This window comes from Budorcas taxicolor, chromosome 3 (genome assembly GCF_023091745.1).
Source record: "Budorcas taxicolor isolate Tak-1 chromosome 3, Takin1.1, whole genome shotgun sequence".
Lineage (NCBI taxonomy): Eukaryota > Metazoa > Chordata > Mammalia > Artiodactyla > Bovidae > Budorcas > Budorcas taxicolor.
In genome coordinates, this window is record NC_068912.1 from 54,894,311 (window position 1) to 54,912,730 (window position 18,420).

Below are 18,420 nucleotides of genomic sequence, written 5' to 3' on the forward strand. Positions count from 1 at the left end.
CTCCGGGAGTTGGTGATGGACAGGGAAGCCTGGCGTGCTGCAGTCCATGGGGCCGCAGAGTCGGACACGACTGAGCGGCTGAAGAGTCAGTGATGCTACCCATCTCTCTCATTCTCTGCTGCCCTTTTCCTTTTGTCTTCAATCTTTCCCAGCATCCGGGTCTTTTCCAATGAGTCAGTTCTTCGCATCATCATGTATATTCCACCCCTATCATATTCTTTCATTTCATCAGATAATCCTATCTTTATTTTTGTTCAACAATTACTTGCTTAAAAAAGTAAAGAAAAGCAATGTTTGTTTGTTTTTTTAAATCACATTTATGTTTGGTTTGGCTTAATTTTTAACTTTTAAAAACTTATATGACACTGTACATAATCTTTACTAGGTTCTTTCACATATTTTGCTCTTTTGTACTGTTCACTATAGGGGCAGTTGATCATCATTGCTCTATATTTCACGGTTTAACTATAGTTTATTAAACCATTTTCTTCCATTGATAACTATTTGGGCTGTTTCCAGTTTTGCTTACACATAGTGCTGGGAACAGTGCTGTGTGTGTGTAAAAGTTTCCTTAGGGTACAGTGCACTGAGCGCTCAGTCATGTCCAACTCTTCGCAATCCCACTGACTAGAGCCAACCAGGCTCCTCTGTCTATGGAATTTCTCCAGGAAAGAATACCAGAGAGGGTAGCCATTTCCTACTTCAGGGCATCTTCCCAACACAGGGATTGAACCCATGTCTCTTATATCTCCTGCGTTGACAGGCGGATTCTATACCACTCGCTCCACTTGGGAAGGCTATAGTACTCAAGTGGAATTGCTGGGTACCAAAGTATGTAAATGTTCAACTTTACAAGATAATACCAAATTGTGTTCCCAGAGAGGCTATTTCGTTATACTCCTCACCACAATTTACACAAGATTTCACTGTTCCACTCCATCTCTACCACTTGATATAAGCTGAACATAAAATTTTTGCCACTTGAATGTGTGCAGTTGCTCAGTGGTACAGAATCTGCCTGCCAATGCAGGAACCACAGGAGATGTGGGTTCAACTCCTGAGTTGGGAAGATCTTCTGGAGGAGGAAATGGCAACTCCGGTATTCTTGCCTGCATAATCCCATGGACAGAGGAGTCTGGTGGGCTACAGTCCACAGGGTCACAAGAGTTGAAAATGACTGAGCAACTTAGCACAGCACACAATTTTATCTCAGTATGGTCTTGATTTTATAGTTTCCAAGAACAGTTGAGATTGCACACATATACTGTTCATGTGAAATATCTGTTCATATCTTTTGAACTTTGTCATTGTCTTCCTTATTGAATTTCAGGAACTTTTAATGTATATTAGCTATCATTCTGTTACATGATGGAAATAATCTTCCAGTTTGTGACTTGCCTTTTTACTTTATGATGTCTTCTCATAAACAGTACTTTTGAATTTTATAATGGTTGAATTATGAATTTTCCTTACATTTTAGTGCTTTCTTCTCCTATGTATAGTAGAAAGACACTGATTCATGTCTTACTTTCAACATTTTTGTAATTCATTTGAAATTTTAGGATGGTGTAACACAGAAATTCGGTTTCTTTTAAACCCTTTACATATGGATAAGCAATTTTCCTGGCTCTACCTATGTAACATTATTTTTCTCCACTGAATTGTCACATTGCTCTTTTTAAAGATGTTGACTGGTTGGCTTTGTCTTTGTTGCTCTGCGGGCTTCCTCGGCTGTGGCGGGTAGGGGCGCTCTAGTTGTGGTGTGCAGGCCTCTCCCTGTGGTGGCTTCTCCTGTTGCAGTGCACGGGCTTGGTTTTCTCTGGGATCTTCCTAGACCAGGGACTGAACCTGTGTCCCCGGCACTGGCAGGCGGATTCTTATCTACTCTGCCACCAGGGAAGTCCCCAGGTTGCTTCTTTTGTATATCAAGTTTTACATATATGTGTGGGTCTGTTCCTTGGCCTTATTGTTTAATTTGTAATATGTACCAATTCTACAAATAATCGCTATACTTTTTAAATTCTTCATATGTGGTAGGGTAAATTCCTTCTCTTGTTCTTCAGAAATTTTTTAAACTATTCTTTACTATTATTGACTTTTTATTCTATATAAATTTCCATGGACTATGCAGTCCATGGAATTCTCCAGGCCAGAATATTGGAGTGGGTAGCCTTTCCCTTCTCAAGGGCATCTTCCCAACCCAGGAATTGAACCGGGGTCTCCTGCATTGCAGGCGGATTCTTTAAGAGCTGAGCTACCAGGGAAGCCCCATGTAAATTTTAGAATGAACCTGTAAAGTTCTACCAAAAAAAAATGTTGAAACTCTGACGGGAATTGCATTAAACCTACAGAGCAATTTGAGGAAAACTTGGCAGCACATGATAAGATGAGATAGTTTTACATTTACTTAGGTCTTCTTTAACGTCTTCCCATGAAGAATTAAAAAAAAAAAACAAGAACAACTGATTTTGCACATCTTTTGTTAAATTTATTTTTAGGTAACTTAAATTTCGTTGCTATTGTAAGGTTGGTTTTTAAAAATATTTTGTATTCTAATTACTTGATAATGATCCAAAGACATGCCACCGGCTTTCTGTATCTTCATCTTATAACCAGAATCTTAGATCAACTATGATTGTTAGCGAATTGTAGTCTTTGAGTTTTCTAGGTTGATAATCATATTACCTGCAAATAATAACCATTTTACATCCTCCTTTGAATGCTTATATTATTGAGAATAGCAGAGTTCAATGTTGAAAAGTAGTAATGACAGGCATCCTAGCCCTATTCCCTAGTTTTAAAGAGAATGTTTCCTCATATGGGATGATGCCACTGAGTTTTCTTACTTGTGTTTTTTGTCTTACTATATATATCACTTATCAGTTTAACCAACTCTGCCAAGCCCTATTAAAGCATGAATGTGATCAGCTGTTTCTAAATCTGTTACCTTTTCTTCTATAACCTGTTACTATGGTAAATGACAATTATAGATTTTCTAATACTAAGTCATCCTTAATTTGCTAATGGAATAGTGTGTTTTGTATATATCACTGAATCTGATTTGGTAATATTTTTTAGTATTTTTATATCATTATTTATGAGATAAAATTTATATATTTAATCTTTTTGTTCTAACTAGTTAGAAAATATAATTGGTATAATTTTATAATTTTCTGCAATTTTTATAAATGCTCCATTCTGTAAATGTAAATGTATTTGAAAAGAATGTAGATTCTCTTAATTGTTGGATGCAAAAATCTATGTATGTCCACTGGACCAAGCTTATTGTTTTCAACATTTTATATCTTTGCTAATTAAAAAGTCTGTTGTCCAAGAATGTGAGTTGAACTCTTCCACCCTAATGAATATTTGTTATTTTTAAGTAGCTATTAAAGTTTGTATTTAGAGACTACTTTATTAGATACATATGTGCTTTGAATTACTGTACCTTTTTGGTGAATTTAATCTTTTATCATTGTGTGGAAACACTCTACTCTTGGTGACAAAAACGTCTTTTTTTCAAGATGCATCGAAAATCAGTTTTGTTCGATCTTAAGTAAAGCCAGCACAGCTTCAGTTTGACTAGTTTTTGCATTATATATATTTTCTCCTCCTTTTACTTTCAACTTCTCTATGTATGTATATTTTAGATTGAGCTTTTAATATTATAAAGTCAATTTCCTTTTTTACTTTGCTTTTAACTAGTCAGTCAGCTTTCTCTATTTACATTGCTATACATTTAGACTTCCACCATCTTATCTTTGATTTGGAATTTATATATACTATATTCTTTCAGTGAATATCCTTGACATTTGATGATTACACATTTAACTAAAGTTAATCAATACCTCAACACCCCAACAACACAACAGAATACTTTAGCTCTGATCTTCTCTCCGTTTTTTTACATTTGCTATCCAGGTTTCTGTTGACTTAACCTAGGGAAAAAAAGGCTTCTACGTGTGGACTTGGTTTATTTAGATTTCCTTGTTTACCATTTTATTTGCTTACAAGCCTTTTTTTGTATCTTAGATCATCATTTTGGGATCATTTTCTTTCTTCTTGAAGCACTTCCTTTTGAGTGTGACTCTCGATCCAAACCCTCTTTTAAAAAATATTTATAACTGCTAGATTCTTAAAAAAATAATTTACTTTCTACACAATTCCAGGTTGACATTTCATTTTTCAATGCTCTGAAAATAATATTCCACTCCTTCTACTGTTGCTATTGAAAAGTTAACTCTTTGTCTTTCCTTCATAGATAATTAGTCCTTTCTCCCTAGTATTTTCAAAATGTTGTCTTTGCGGTCTGCAGTTTCACTACAATGATGGAATTGTCCAGGCAAGAGTACTGGAGTGGGCAGCCATTTCCTTCTCTAGAGGATCTTCCTGACCCAGGGATGGAACCCGGGTCTCCTGTTACCGCAGGCAGACTCTTTACTGTCTGAGCCATCAGGGAAGCCCTTATTCTATTAGTCCTTTCCCCTGCCTATTTTCAAGATGTTGTCTTTGTGGTTTGCAGCTTCACAACAGTGATTCTATGTATAAATTTGTGTTTCTGCATGGAGAATATGGTACTTCTTAAATATTTTTCATCTCTGGGAAATTCACAGCCATTATCTCTTTACATACTGCCTCTCTTCCATTCCTTCTGATTGAGTCTCCCTTCCATCTTCCATACCTCTTAGAACTCCTTTCATATTTTTCATTTTCTCATTGCTTTATTTGACTTACTAAGTTCTTTTTTCACCTTTCTCATGTGCTGTAATGCTTCCACTGAGTTTCAAACTTGGTAAATTATATATATATATATTTTAAAAATTTCCAAAATGTTAATTGCTTTCAAATATCATTTTACATATTTATGCTGGTAAATTTTAGGCATATAACATTTTTATATAGTTATATTCTGTATCTAAGGATCCTAATATTTGCAATCTTTTGAAGGGGATGTCTGTATTTGCTTTTTTTATTGGCTGCATTAAAGATAACTTCCTGTCACTCATCTATTTGGTGATCTGTGATAGTGTACTGCTTGATTTTAATTTGTGAAAATCCTATATATTTCCATCCCAGAGAAGTTTTCATTCAGAAAATATTTGATTCTACTAGTAGACAGACAGTGATACGTAAAATAGAACTTGAGCTCCTCTAGAGAATTTTAGCACAGAATGTAAGTTCTATTGCAATTCCAAAGTTTGTTATCCCCATAACAGTGGTGCTACAGAAATCCGTCCTTGGCAACTCTATTTCTTCTCGGTGCCTACATTTCCAAAGTCAGCTACCCTCCATCCTGGCTCTTATCCTCTCCAACTTCCAACTTCGCTGGACTAATCTCCCCATCTCTGAGTATTCTCACTCTTGTGCTTGGCTACTCCCTAACTCTTAGATGCTGAAGCCCTCATGTGTCCAGATTCATGCTCAAAAGTTTGACTATTTTGGAGTGAGGAATTGCCAGAGACCACTTTTATCTTTAATGAGACTAGCAATGACTCAAAATATGTGTCCTTTTGGATGTCTGAGAGCTTCTACTTAGTCATGATACTAGAAGTAGAAATCATGCAAGATCTTTGACACTTAAAAGATACTTTAAAAACTTACCTCTATTTATATATGTATATATTTATATACATGTTTATAAATACACATAGTTATATTTGTATATACATATGAAGCTTATATCAGAGAAACACTAGATATCAAAAAATAGCTAGAAGGTAAATAAGAATTCTGAATTAAAAATGCGATCCATGGGTTGGCATTTGTTCTTTTGGGTTTCTCATACTCACCCCTCAGTGCTTTGGAAAGATTAGCAGCACTTGTAAAACTTCTGTTAGACTTCAATCTATAATGCAGCTTTCACTTAGTCAACATATAATGGTGGCTTACATTATGACCTTAATTTGTGTCACAGAGATAGCATGGATCTTTTTTACATTTCTAAAATATTCCATTCATAATTTTTAATAAGATGACTACAAAATGGCTAGTAATCTGTTTTTGTTTACCTATTTTCAAAAAGTCATGTCTTAAAATTAAATAAATTAATCTCAAACAAAAGTACATATAATACATTTTAGCATTAATGTATACCATTCTTCATTTATGAAGACTCTGGTGCTTTCTTTTTTGTACTTTTCTATCCTTAGTGTCTAGCACACAGAAGGCATTGCATAAGTAACCACTGAATGAAAGATGCTACTAAACTTACAGGAAAAAAATGCAAAATTTCCCCAGTGTTACCAGTGAAGTAGAAAATTGAGTTTGATTCTTAATGATTTTGCCCTTCCCCAGGACTAAAAGAACCTGCAAGAAGATTAACTAAAGCTAACTTGTCTTCAAGATCTTGAATATAGTAAAGCGAATACATATTTTGACCAATAGTAAGTTTCCAAAAGGAAATAATACTTAAAAACAAAGTTACAAATTACAATCTATTTAAACTTTAATTTGTGCATTTGTGGTAATTTATGACTGCAAAACACTTTTTGTTAAAATGACATAAAGGCACATTTCATTTGAATGCATAGTGTACCATTCTAAAATATCCTAATTTCCTTACAAAGTGCTTGAGCAGTCACTTACACATACAGTAATAACAAAATATATTTACACTCTATAGAGTTTAAAAATTTTTAATCTGACTAAAATATATATATTTTTTAACTACAGAAAAAAATTAGTGCTTTCTTCAGCTTAATTGTGTGAATATACCCTGCCCTCTAATTTTTTTAGTGATTGACGTTAATTAAAAAAAAATTCTGTACACTGTGTAGTTACAAAATGCTATGTCAGTTTTTAATGCTAAAAACCTATTTTAGACATTGCTTTCTATGCATATTTGAGAACCAGAAAAGGTGAGCAGACTGTACCTCAAAAGTATTTAGTGTTTTTTTAATGTTGTATTAACACTGTTTAAATTAAAAGCAGACAGTTTAACTAAGATCCTCTATTGTCCTTTACCAAGGAAGTGAACTGGCATTTTAAAATAATTTTAAAACAACATATTGCTCCCTTTTCCTATAAGATTTTCCCCCAAGGGATCATGGTTTATAATCAATTTATAAGGAAATAGAAATTATCTCTGAACATTTTTAACTGTTCTCAGAGTATAGCAAAAACATGCCAACATACCCTGGCAAGGTGGAATATTCATATATGTTTTAAGCTCAAAAAACCTCTATAAATCAACAGGATTTCATTTTCTCATAGGATTTAAACTTCAGCATTTTTTAAGACATAAGACAATAGTGATTAAATGGTTAACTCATTATTGGTTAGTTAACAACTTGCTATTCCTGAGGTATGACGACCCTAACATGCTAAGCATGGAATCAAAGATGTTATTATTGAACTAAGGAAAAACAATAAAGTCATGGACCAGGAGGGAAAATAACTGAAACAAAACAAACAAAAAAAAACCCAAAACTCCAGGCAAGTAGAAAAGTCATGGCTTGCAAAAAGACTTTCCTATAAGGGCATTAAAAAGCCACAAAATGGATCCTTGTACAAAGTATTTGATCAAATTATTTTTGAGACTTTTGAGGTACAGCTTTAGTGTTATAATAATTTTTATAAAATATAGACTGTTTTATCAAAAATATTTATACATTCTGTTATAATATATTGCTTCTGCCCTCAGTAACTGCCAATATAAAATCTGGATCCAGTGGCCTAAAATGTACAAACGAACTTAATGTAAATGCTGGAGTCTGAGGTGTCTGCTTGGCCACTGTACAAAAGTGATGAAGTGGTGAAATTAAATAATAAACCTACAACATAGAATACATTACAACTTGCACATATACATGTTCACAGCATGTATACAAGGATAATCCATATGTTTTAACAAAGATATAGTTCCCTTCTACAGTAGACACAAGAACAAGATGAACTAGGTTGGTAAATGTACAATGCGTATCAAAAAAAGGAGCCATCAGTTCACTGATTCTGGAAGAAAGCACGACTGAATGTACTAAGCATCTAGACTTTGGGAATGCATACAGGTAAAAACAGTATCTTGGTTCAGGATGATCATAAAGTCCTCATTCTTAAAATTCTAAGTAAATGCAGATGTTTCGTTGTTCCTGTTTGTTTCAGCATGGTTGATTTAATAAGATCGTTTGGCAAGTAGCTCAGTCGGAAAGCTATGAGGCTCTGTTACATGGTTGGTAAAGATAAGGCAATAAAAATTTTCTAATAAATATAGAAAATGTATAATACAAGACATCAATTCATTTCATTTTTAAAAAGCCCCAAAATGTGCACAAACTATTACTACATTTTTTTGGATATTACAGTAATTTCTTTAAAAAAATAAGAGCATTTGCCTTATTCAAACAGAATCATACTACGTGTGAATAGTAATAACATCCTAAGCCCTCTTTTCCTGTTTTTGTAAAACACACCTAAGGAAAATTAACTAATTAACTTTCCTTCCATTTAAGGCAGACATACGGCAAAGCTAGGGACTGTAGAAGAGTGTTTTTTTTCCCCTCTGATTTTAAAAAATAAGACTATTGATCCAAAAGTATTCATTTGTGATAGATTTTCATGGCCAATGTTCATTCAGCTTAAACTCCATGAAACTGTTTCCAGTGTTCAGAATTTTGCTTAAAATACATTGAAAAGCCACTTTTCAAGAAGGTATTAGAATAGTACTTTTAAACACATCTTCATATGTTTAAAAAAACTCAGAAACTTTTGTTGGCACAGAGAGCAAATGAAGGGCTGCTATTTTTAAGAGGTCTTCTTGTGAGTCAGTCTGCTTGGTTTCACAGTGTGTAGGAACTTAACACCAATCAGCAATGTAGTCAAAATCTCTGAACATTTCTTGCTCCTCTTCTGAAAGTATCCTTGGTTCTCGAGGTGGAGTCAGAATAGGTGCTTCTGAGGTAAATTCATCATCAAAATTACTAACATCTTCTCGTCCTCTAATTGTAGGTACAAATGGTGGCTTAACTTTTTTGTCCATCAGAGCGCTCCAATCAATTAGCTGGATTACAAAATATAAAATGACCAGTTTAGTTTCCTACTTCTAACTGCTCGAGTATCAGAAAATTTGTAAACTTTCACACTTACTCGGAAAAATGGGTGTTTTTTCACGTCCTCTGCATCTTTTTCACCAGCTCCAAGGCGTCGCTCAGGATTTCTTCTTAATAACTAACACAATGCAAAGGAAGAAAGTAAAAATAAAACCAGAGAGTCACTGAGAAGGATTCTCGTAACTTGCAACCTTTTAGAGTTTCTTTTGGTATGTGTTTGTCTAAACCACGAACATCTATGACTGAAAAACAATTTCTAAAATGCTACTGGGACATATTCTTAATATCAGTCAGTTCAGTCGCTCAGTCGTGTCTGACTCTTTGAAACCCCGTGGACTTCCCTGTCCATTACCACCAGGCTTCGCTGTCTATTACCAACTCTCTGAACTTGCTCAAACTCATATCCATTGAGTTGGTGATGCCATCCAACCTCTTATCCTCTGTTGTCCCCTTCTCCTCCTGCCTTCAATCTTTCCCAGCATTAGGGTCTTTTCCAATGAGCCAGTTCTTTGCATCAGGTGGCCAAAGTATTTGAGTATCCTATTTATTTTATAAATAAAACATATATATTAAAACAAAATTCTTACCCTTCTCATTATTGAAATGGCTTCTGTAGATAAGAACCTTGGATACCTTACTTCATCATTTACAATACTGTCAAAGACCTCCTCTTCATCATCACCAGGAAAGGGAGACTAGAAGAAATATCTCTGAGTTAGTCAAAATGAGTTTCAATACAGTAAAATCTTATCTATTCAAAGTTCTGAAACACAACAAAGAACAATGTAGTGAGAAAACTAAGAAAAAGAAAAAGGAAAAAAAAATCAAACAAAAACCTTCCACCAAAACAAATAAGGACTACAAGAAGCTACAACAGACACACAATAGATATGTATGTATTATCCAGAGGACACACCATATATGCTTACTGAAATCTTGTGGAAAGACAGAAAGAAGGAAATGCATAAGGTGAAGTGTTACTACAGAGGGAAGCACAGTTTGTGGAGATATATCAGACATGAATGTGTTCTGAATTCCACAGTCAATAGCAAATTAATAATGGTAAAACACAATTAGAGACAATTTGATTGTACTAAGAAGCAACTGTAAACAAAATTAAACTGAAAGGAGCCAAAAAACACATTATTTCCAGGCGTACTTAATGCTCTATACACAACAGGTCTTGAGGCAGTTCAGCAGAAGAATGTTAAGATGGTTGCTCATAGTGACAGTAATTATGCTGAGTAATAAAAAAAGTAGTTAAATAAACATTCAGTATAACAATTTGATGTACATGGGGATAAACTCTCAACTACACTGAAAATATGACTATGAAATATGACTTATTACCTCAGAATTTCAGGCACCTTAGATTTGGCTGCTTACTTCCTGTTGGTTGTTAAAGAACAAGAGCCAAGCAGAAAGCAGTATCAACAAGAGAGGGATCTCTGACCTGAGGAACCTATGAAAATCATTTCAGAACCCAATATACTAAAGCTGAACTGCTAATATTATTGTTTGTATCTAAGAAAATTTCAAACTTTTCAGTTACCAAAATTTCAGTTTTGGCTTGATAAAACTCAGGCTTGTTGTATCAAAATCAGGCTTGATCATTTATTCACTCAAAATACATACACTGAATACCTGTTATATGGGACAATATAATTTCAGGGGTTGAGACAATAAGTCAGGGGAAAATCCTATTTCACAAGGATTTTCAATGAGAATTTCATATGGTAATACGAAGCAATTTTGACTCCTATCTGATAAGTCAATTTTGTATTTGAAAACTCACTCCACAGGTCTTTGAATAGTGAAAATATATTTACATACTTGTTAAGCTGTTAAAAGTTTTTTTTCTGCAAATCAATTATAAGCTAACAGTACTAACAATGGAAGGTTAACAAATCTATTTTAAGCACATATTAAAAGAATTCAATAGTCTGTTCAGATGTCAAGGATCTAAGTCCAGTATCTAAGGTTATTTTAAACTTCTCTGATACCTTCACTCTTTGCACACAGAAAGGGGACCTGATGTTAGCTTATTCCTAGGGTTGATTCAAGTCCTAACAACTCATACAAATTTGAAAATATGATATATCCAGTAAGTTTTCAATCATTTGTATTAATAGAGGAATTAGATATAAACTTTAGCCAAACCTCACTTTTATAAATTTAAGAAAAGGTAATGATAAGATTTCACCAGTGCTATAAAATTACAAAATATATGTACCAGTGAGTTTTAAGTTTCTTTTCCCAATTCTCCTTTTATGGAGGTGCTAAAAAGAAATTAAATTGCAAAAGGCAATTGTGAAGAAATAGCCAGATTCACTGTCTTTTATCTCTTGGTAAGAGCTTAACCAATGAGAAGTTCCTTTAAACAATATGAAACAGGAACTTCCTCACTGTTCACTGCCCAATCTCCCAGATACTTTAGAATCAAGGGGAGTAAAATTAACTGGCTCTTAATTCTATAGTATTTGATAATAGACTCTCATTTTTTGCATGTCATCGCCAATATGAAGAGTAAATTTTAAGCAAGCATCTAATTTTTGGTAACAAATCTCATACATAATTGAACACTAAAAAAAAAAGCAACAAAAATGTTATTTAAAAAAAATGTTTAAGTATATCAGAGCTTATAGAAACAACTATTTATGGTACTTCTGGCACTTGTAGAAAGTAAAGAAAACTGCAAATAAGGTGTAAAATATATCTTTCTGTCTTAAAGCACTGTATGCTTTTCTCTTTTCTAAACAGAGGTGAAATAAATTTGTGTGGATACCCTATCTTGGAGGCAGCAAAGTACAATGGTTTAGAGATTAAGTTAAAATCCAAGCTCCACTATATGAGAGCTGTAAAACTTCAAAGTTACTAACTTCTTTGTGTCTCTAATTATGCATCTGGAAATAAACATAAGACTACTATTGAGCTCATTAAAGGCTGATGAAAAATTAAGTGAGCTAATACTTATAAAGCACATAGAACAGTGCCGGCACATAGTATATATTTTAATTCACTATTTCTTTTCAATCTTATCCAAGTTTCCATTGCAATTTACATATCAAAGGGCACTGTCAGTGGATGAACTAAAATCATTTATTTACTTGTTTGGGATAAGTGCCACTAAATGACAATCACAGAGCAAAACTAGAAATTTCTGACATTCAACAATTTAGCCTGGAGAAGGCAATAGCAACCCACTCCAGTACTCTTGCCTGGAAAATCCCATGTTCAGAGGAGCCTGGCAGGCTGCAGCCCAAGGGGTCACGAAGAGTCAGACACGACTGACTTTTCACTTTTCACTTTCACACATTGGAGAAGGAAATGGCAACCCACTCCAGGGTTCTTGCCTGGAGAATCCCAGGGATGGGGGAGCCTGATGGGCTGCCGTCTATGGGGTCACACCGAGTCGGACCGACTGAAGTGCCTTAGCAGCACCAGCAGCAGCAAGAAGTCTGACTAATACAGATTTATTCTATCCATCCACTTCTGTATCAATGAGATATAGTTGAAGGTCAAGTGCAAATGTTGTATACTCAGAATTTTGTTTTCTTTTTCTTTAGAATATATTCTGTGCCTAGTATGTCTGACCTGATTTTCCCAGTAAAGTATTATTTTTGGTTTATCAAAAAAAAATTTTAGCTATTCATTCATTCATTCAGCTACTAGTTTTTTCATGCCTAGAATGTACAAGGTTGGTCACTGGCATTGGAAAAACTGTATAACAAGGAACCAATTCCCTATGAAAATTTTTCTTTCATCTCAAGACCATCAAGCCCATCTAAGTAGTTTTCAATTACTTGTCTAAATATTTACTCTTTCTTAATTCCACCCTAATTAATAATTTTCAACAATTTATGACAAAATAGATTAATCTCTTCTTACTGTTCTATTAATTAGTTATAATTCACTGTTTTCTAAGTGGTAACAATTTCTGTGTAAAACTAAGTTATCCCCAGAAATTTATTTTAAATTAATATAAAGAAAATAGTAGGAAAAAAATGTTAATCTTTTTAATTCTGCTATATTGCTTCTGAAGGTAACATTTACTTCTGACCAATGTATAGCTGACTTTTCCTTACAGATACAGAGTACATTCCTCTTATCAGTCTTCCTGCTTTCTATTTCCTATGCAAAGATCAGTTATGTATGACTGCGTTTAAAAATCATAAAATATAACCATGCCAGTGTGCTAGATCACTTCAGTTGCATCCTATGCTCTGTGACCCCATGGACTGGAGCCCACCAGGCTCCTTTGTCCATGGAATTCTCCAGGCAAGAATACTGGAGTAGGTTACTTTGCCCTCCTCCAGGGGATCTTCCCGATCCAGGGATTGAACCTGATTTCTTACGTCTACCTGCACAAGAGGCAGGTTCTTTACCACTAGCGCCACCTGGGAAGCCCATAGCAACACTAAAATAAACTATTTTCAAAACACTGATATACATTCCACAAATATAAAAACCTGAAAAAAGACAGTGAAGGTAATATAGGATCATAAGCATTACTAATACATGTAAGTAATTATAAAGCTTAAGTTCTATTTATGCAGGAAACATATTAAGTGGTTTTATAAATGACATGCTTTGTTCTCTCAATCATCTTTCCCTTTATCTATCTTATACTACATACCTCACCAACGAGCATTTCATATATAAGGACACCAAGGCCCCACCAATCTACAGCCCTTGTATAGGATGTTTCTGTTAAAACTTCTGGGGCAAGAAATTCAGGAGTGCCACAAAATGTGCTTGTTCTGTCTCCATATCCCATTCCTGAAAAAGATAAAATGCAAATATTTGTTAGCAAAGAAAAAATCTAGCGTTAAGAGTCAGAAGATATCATTAGGAAGCAAAATTAAAGGTGTACATTTGTGCATGGTGATCAAACTCAAAATACATCAGAGATTCTTTCTTTATATTTATTTATTTATTTTTTACTTCACCAGATCCTAGCTGCAGCACACAGAATCTTTAGTTGCAGCATGCAGGATCTTTAAGCTGTGGAACGTGGGCTCTAGTTCCCTGATCCGGAATCAAATCCAGATCCTCTGTACTGAGAGCTCAGAGTCCTGATCACTGGACCACCGGGGTAGCCCATGAAAAAGACTTTAAAGAAAATGCTAAGAATTAATATGGAGTAAACTGCAACTCTATTATTTAATTAATGGATACAAATAAATAAAATTTCCATGTTTCATTTTACTACTTATTTTTTCTTTCTTGTCATTACTTTATAAGTGCTCCTAACAAGTTAAAAAGAAAAAAAAAACTTATTCTAAACTTTAATTTCTACCCTGTCAATTAAAATTTTAAAATATGCTTACTTGCTTTATTATAAAAATAGCATTAAGTATAGTCTGAAAATTACCAAAGCAAACCCTTGGATAATTAAGAGTTGAATGAGTGTATCATATTATATAGAGATACAGTATTAACATTTTAGATAACTGGTTTTCTAAATACATTCTTCATATTTAGTCGCTAAATCGTGTCTGGTTCTTGCAGCCCCATGGACTGTAGCCTGCCAGGCTCTTCTGTCCATGGGACTCTCCAAGCAAGAATACTAGAGTGGGATGCCATTTCCGTCTCCAGGGTATCTTCCTGACCCAGGAATCGAACCCAGGTCTCCTGCATTGCAAGCAGATTCTTTACTGACTGAGCTACAAGGGAAGCCCAAATATGTTCCTCAAAATATAGTAATAAATTAGTCAAATAAAATTCTACTTATTGAAGAAAATGTCTGAACGTATTCTAAAGTGTTAAAAGCTCATTCATCTTATGATGATCACATCATCTTAGAAAGCTGACTTGGTACTTGGGATAGGAGCAGATGAGTCTCAGGTAACTTATATGCTCAAGTGATACTTGAGAAGCATAAAGGGTGAGCAGATGTTAGTCAGCAAATAGAGCTGAGATAAGTGGCAGTGGGGGAGAGACAAAGACTGTAAGCAGTTTGGTTTTGCTGGAACAGAAGGTACTAAGAAGCAAGCTGAGAGAGATCCGGCCGGAGAAGGAGGCAGGCAGATCAGGTGAGGCAACATATATCACGTCTTTGCCACTGAAGGTTTTCAGTAGGGACGTACCATGCTCAGCTTTAAATTTATATGGGCCTCTTTTGTATTTTAGCAATTATATGGCAAGTTGAGATTTGAGGAAGAAAAAGAACAGAGACAGAAAAGTTAAGAGGCTATTAAAGTAGCTTTGTTAAAACAAGATGATGATTGGAAATAAGAGGGGAGATGAAAAACTTAAATATTGTTTGAAAAAAAACAAATATTAAGGAGGTAGATGTCAATGCAATTTGGTGATTAACTGGATGTGGAAAGTAATGAAGAGGAGACAGTCCAGCACAATTTCACATTTTCAGACTGGGAGACTGACAGGATTATGGCTCCATCAACTGCCAATGAGGCTGAGGACAAGAAACTATTTTTGTTTAGATAGTGATTCAGGTACCTACTGACTGTTCAAGTAAAACTGTCTAGTAAATAGTTGACTATATACGTTTGGAAAGGAAATGATAGATTTGGGAATCATTAGTATATAATTGCTAGCTAAAAACTACCCTAAGAATAGCAATGGGCTAAGGCCAGACTCCAAAGAACAAAACCACTGCAGTCAACAGTATCCGATACATGTCCAATACAGAGAGAGCCAATAAAAGAAAAAAACTCACTGGATTCAATAATTAGGAGGTCAATGGGTAAATAATGGACAAAGCTTTACAAAATTCATTCATTCATTTATTTATCCAACTATTTATTAATTAAACACTCACTGAATACTTAAGATGTGTCAAGCACTACAGCATATGGTGGAAAGAAAGCTGAATAAGAAACAAGAAGTACCAGGGTAGAGAGGGAGACAATGTTTCCTACAATACAATGTATTAAATGTACCTATTTACTTTATTAGGCACAGTGCCACAAACTGTGGCACTATCTCTAGTTGCCATAATGCTCCTAAACAAGAAGAATTACATTAATTTTATAGCTGAGAAAACAGACTCCATGAGGTTAGAAGTAACTTGTCCAAAGACACAGAGCAAATAAGTGGCAGAGTCAGGATCCAAGGGTGGTGCCTAAGCCCATGCTTTTTACACTTTCTTATGCTACATATAATTCAAATTTTTCCAGTTTAGATGTTTATTTACTTCTGTGTACACACACACACATATATATACAAAAAAGATTCTTGAGGCATTTGCATTTTTTTCCTATTTAAAATGTTAAAAGATTTAAGAGGCAGGAGAGGTTTTCAGGCATATGTAATTTAAATTTACTCTGCACAATAATAGCAAAGCAAAAAATCTGGTGATTAACCAATGCTTTCTTAGAGTAGTGACAAAATTATTAACCATACAAAGAGACTCTTATTTTCCATACTGTGATTTCTGAAAACCTAATCTTATTTATGTTCACAGAATAAATTCTTAATAATTGTTATAGATTAGGTTATATGAACAATCTGTAATATCTCAATAAAGCATAAAGTTTAATTTTTAATAAATTAAAAAATACATTTTGCTTTCCATAGACAAACTTGAAAACTTCCAAAGCACAAAGCAATAGTAATTTATTAGAAAAGGCACTTTAAAATATCCAATTACCTTCTTTGCAAAGACCAAAATCAGCAATTTTCACAAAGCCCTCTGTATCTAGCAATAAGTTATCCAACTTCAAATCTCTGTTCAGGATAAAAAAAAAAAGGCAAAATAAAAAAAAAAATCAATAAAATTGGTAGATAATAAGTAGAAACATCATTTTAATATGAGTTATACTTTCTCTTTACTAAAAAATGAGTTTTTTCATATTATGGTTTGAGATTTACTATAAATACTATATTTTTTGGGCAAGATTGTTACTTTATAAAATATAATTTCTGAATATTCCCCCACTATGTAGAAAAGTAAGAATGTATCTAAGAGAAATGTTTTATCTATTTAAACATATCTTTTAAAGCTTAGGAAGAGTTCATGTATCTTTCATGATACCTATACTTTCATATTATTCAAGCTTAATAAATAAATAAGTTAATGGCCATGCCACGTGGCATGCAAGATCTCAGTTCCTGTACGAGGGACTGAACTTGGTCTACAGTAGTTAAAGCACTGAATCCAAACCACTAGATCACCAGGGAACTCTCGGACTTGTTTGAATTCCCTGCATACCATCCATAAGAAAGAATTGCCAAATGAACAGCATAAATAAGGTATAAGCAAGCAGGTTTAACATTCTAAGAGAATAATTCAAAATAAAGAGGAAGGTATTAAGTCATACTAAATGATTAAAAATTAACTTGAAAATACTTTATTCTTTGAGTAAAATAAGGTCATGAGGAAACCATTACCTTGAAAACATTGTTAGAAGTTTGAATAAACTCACCTTTATAGTCTTTTAATTCTGACTGGCCTTCCTACAATTTTTCTGATCTAGAGCAATGCTATTCAAAGTGTTACCCACAGACGAGCTGCTGGACTATGAAGTATTTCTAACTGGTCTACAATTTGGTAAGGAGTTTGTGCCAGTAAATACATCAGCTAATCAGCTATGTCCTCAAGTACACTTCATTAAGCAAGGCTTAATGAAGGAAGCAAAATGGCACAAGCTATTTATCATGAACAAATTTTCAGTAGTAGTAGTCTACAGAAATTTTCTATAGATGATCAACTGAATATAAATATTCACCAGGATGAATATTGTTGGTAAATTGTGTTATCATAGGCCAGCTTACAATTTGACTATTCTAATTAGGTAATGGTCAGAGGACCAGTAACAAAGAAGTTCATTATATAATTACTGTGTTAACTATGTCTTTCAAAATTGGGTTTTAACTTTTTTAGTGGTCACTTACACATATGAAAGAGAAAATTATGAAGATGGTTAAACACAAACTATTCTTAATCATCTTTAATTCTACTTCATATCAATAAGCAATTAGAAGGTATCAAAATTTTACTTACCTATAAACAATTTTGTGTTCATGTAAATACTGCAACCCAAGAACTACACATGCAGCATAAAATCTGTTTCAAGAATTAAATCAAAGAATTTAAATAAATTACACTGTTTTTGAATCCCAGAGTTTACACTTTATGCTTCAAAGCAGAACTCTAGTTAATTCATTTCACAAATATTTATTTAGTCCTTACTATGTGCCAGACATGTAAGATATGTGCTAAGTGTTTTAAAAATAAGAAAAAAAAAGACAGTCTCTAAAATGGAAGCCATTAACTTCGTCTGAGTGGGAGTCACTTAAGTCCTCACAGTAGATATCTGATCTGGTTCTTTGGAAACAATTACAATATGCATTATAAAGGCAGAAGGATGTTATAAAAGGTAGAACTTTTGTGGGAGAAATACAGGGCATT

The 18,420-nt window shown here is 34.0% G+C and overlaps 1 protein-coding gene across 1 annotated transcript in view; it reads right to left on the minus strand.

Moving 5' to 3' along the window:
• Window positions 1–8,715: 8,715 nt before the first annotated feature.
• The window catches only part of PKN2 (protein kinase N2), a 90,391-nt gene continuing 80,686 nt past the window's right edge, over window positions 8,716–18,420 (minus strand). Inside the window, exons 16-21 of the mRNA XM_052636930.1 lie at window positions 18,013–18,075; window positions 16,660–16,736; window positions 13,681–13,823; window positions 9,632–9,739; window positions 9,082–9,162; window positions 8,716–8,995 (exon numbers count right to left, since the gene is read on the minus strand). Of these exons, the coding sequence (XP_052492890.1) occupies window positions 8,792–8,995; window positions 9,082–9,162; window positions 9,632–9,739; window positions 13,681–13,823; window positions 16,660–16,736; window positions 18,013–18,075 (676 nt within the window). The 3' untranslated portion in view covers window positions 8,716–8,791. The remainder of the gene's footprint in view (window positions 8,996–9,081; window positions 9,163–9,631; window positions 9,740–13,680; window positions 13,824–16,659; window positions 16,737–18,012; window positions 18,076–18,420) is intronic.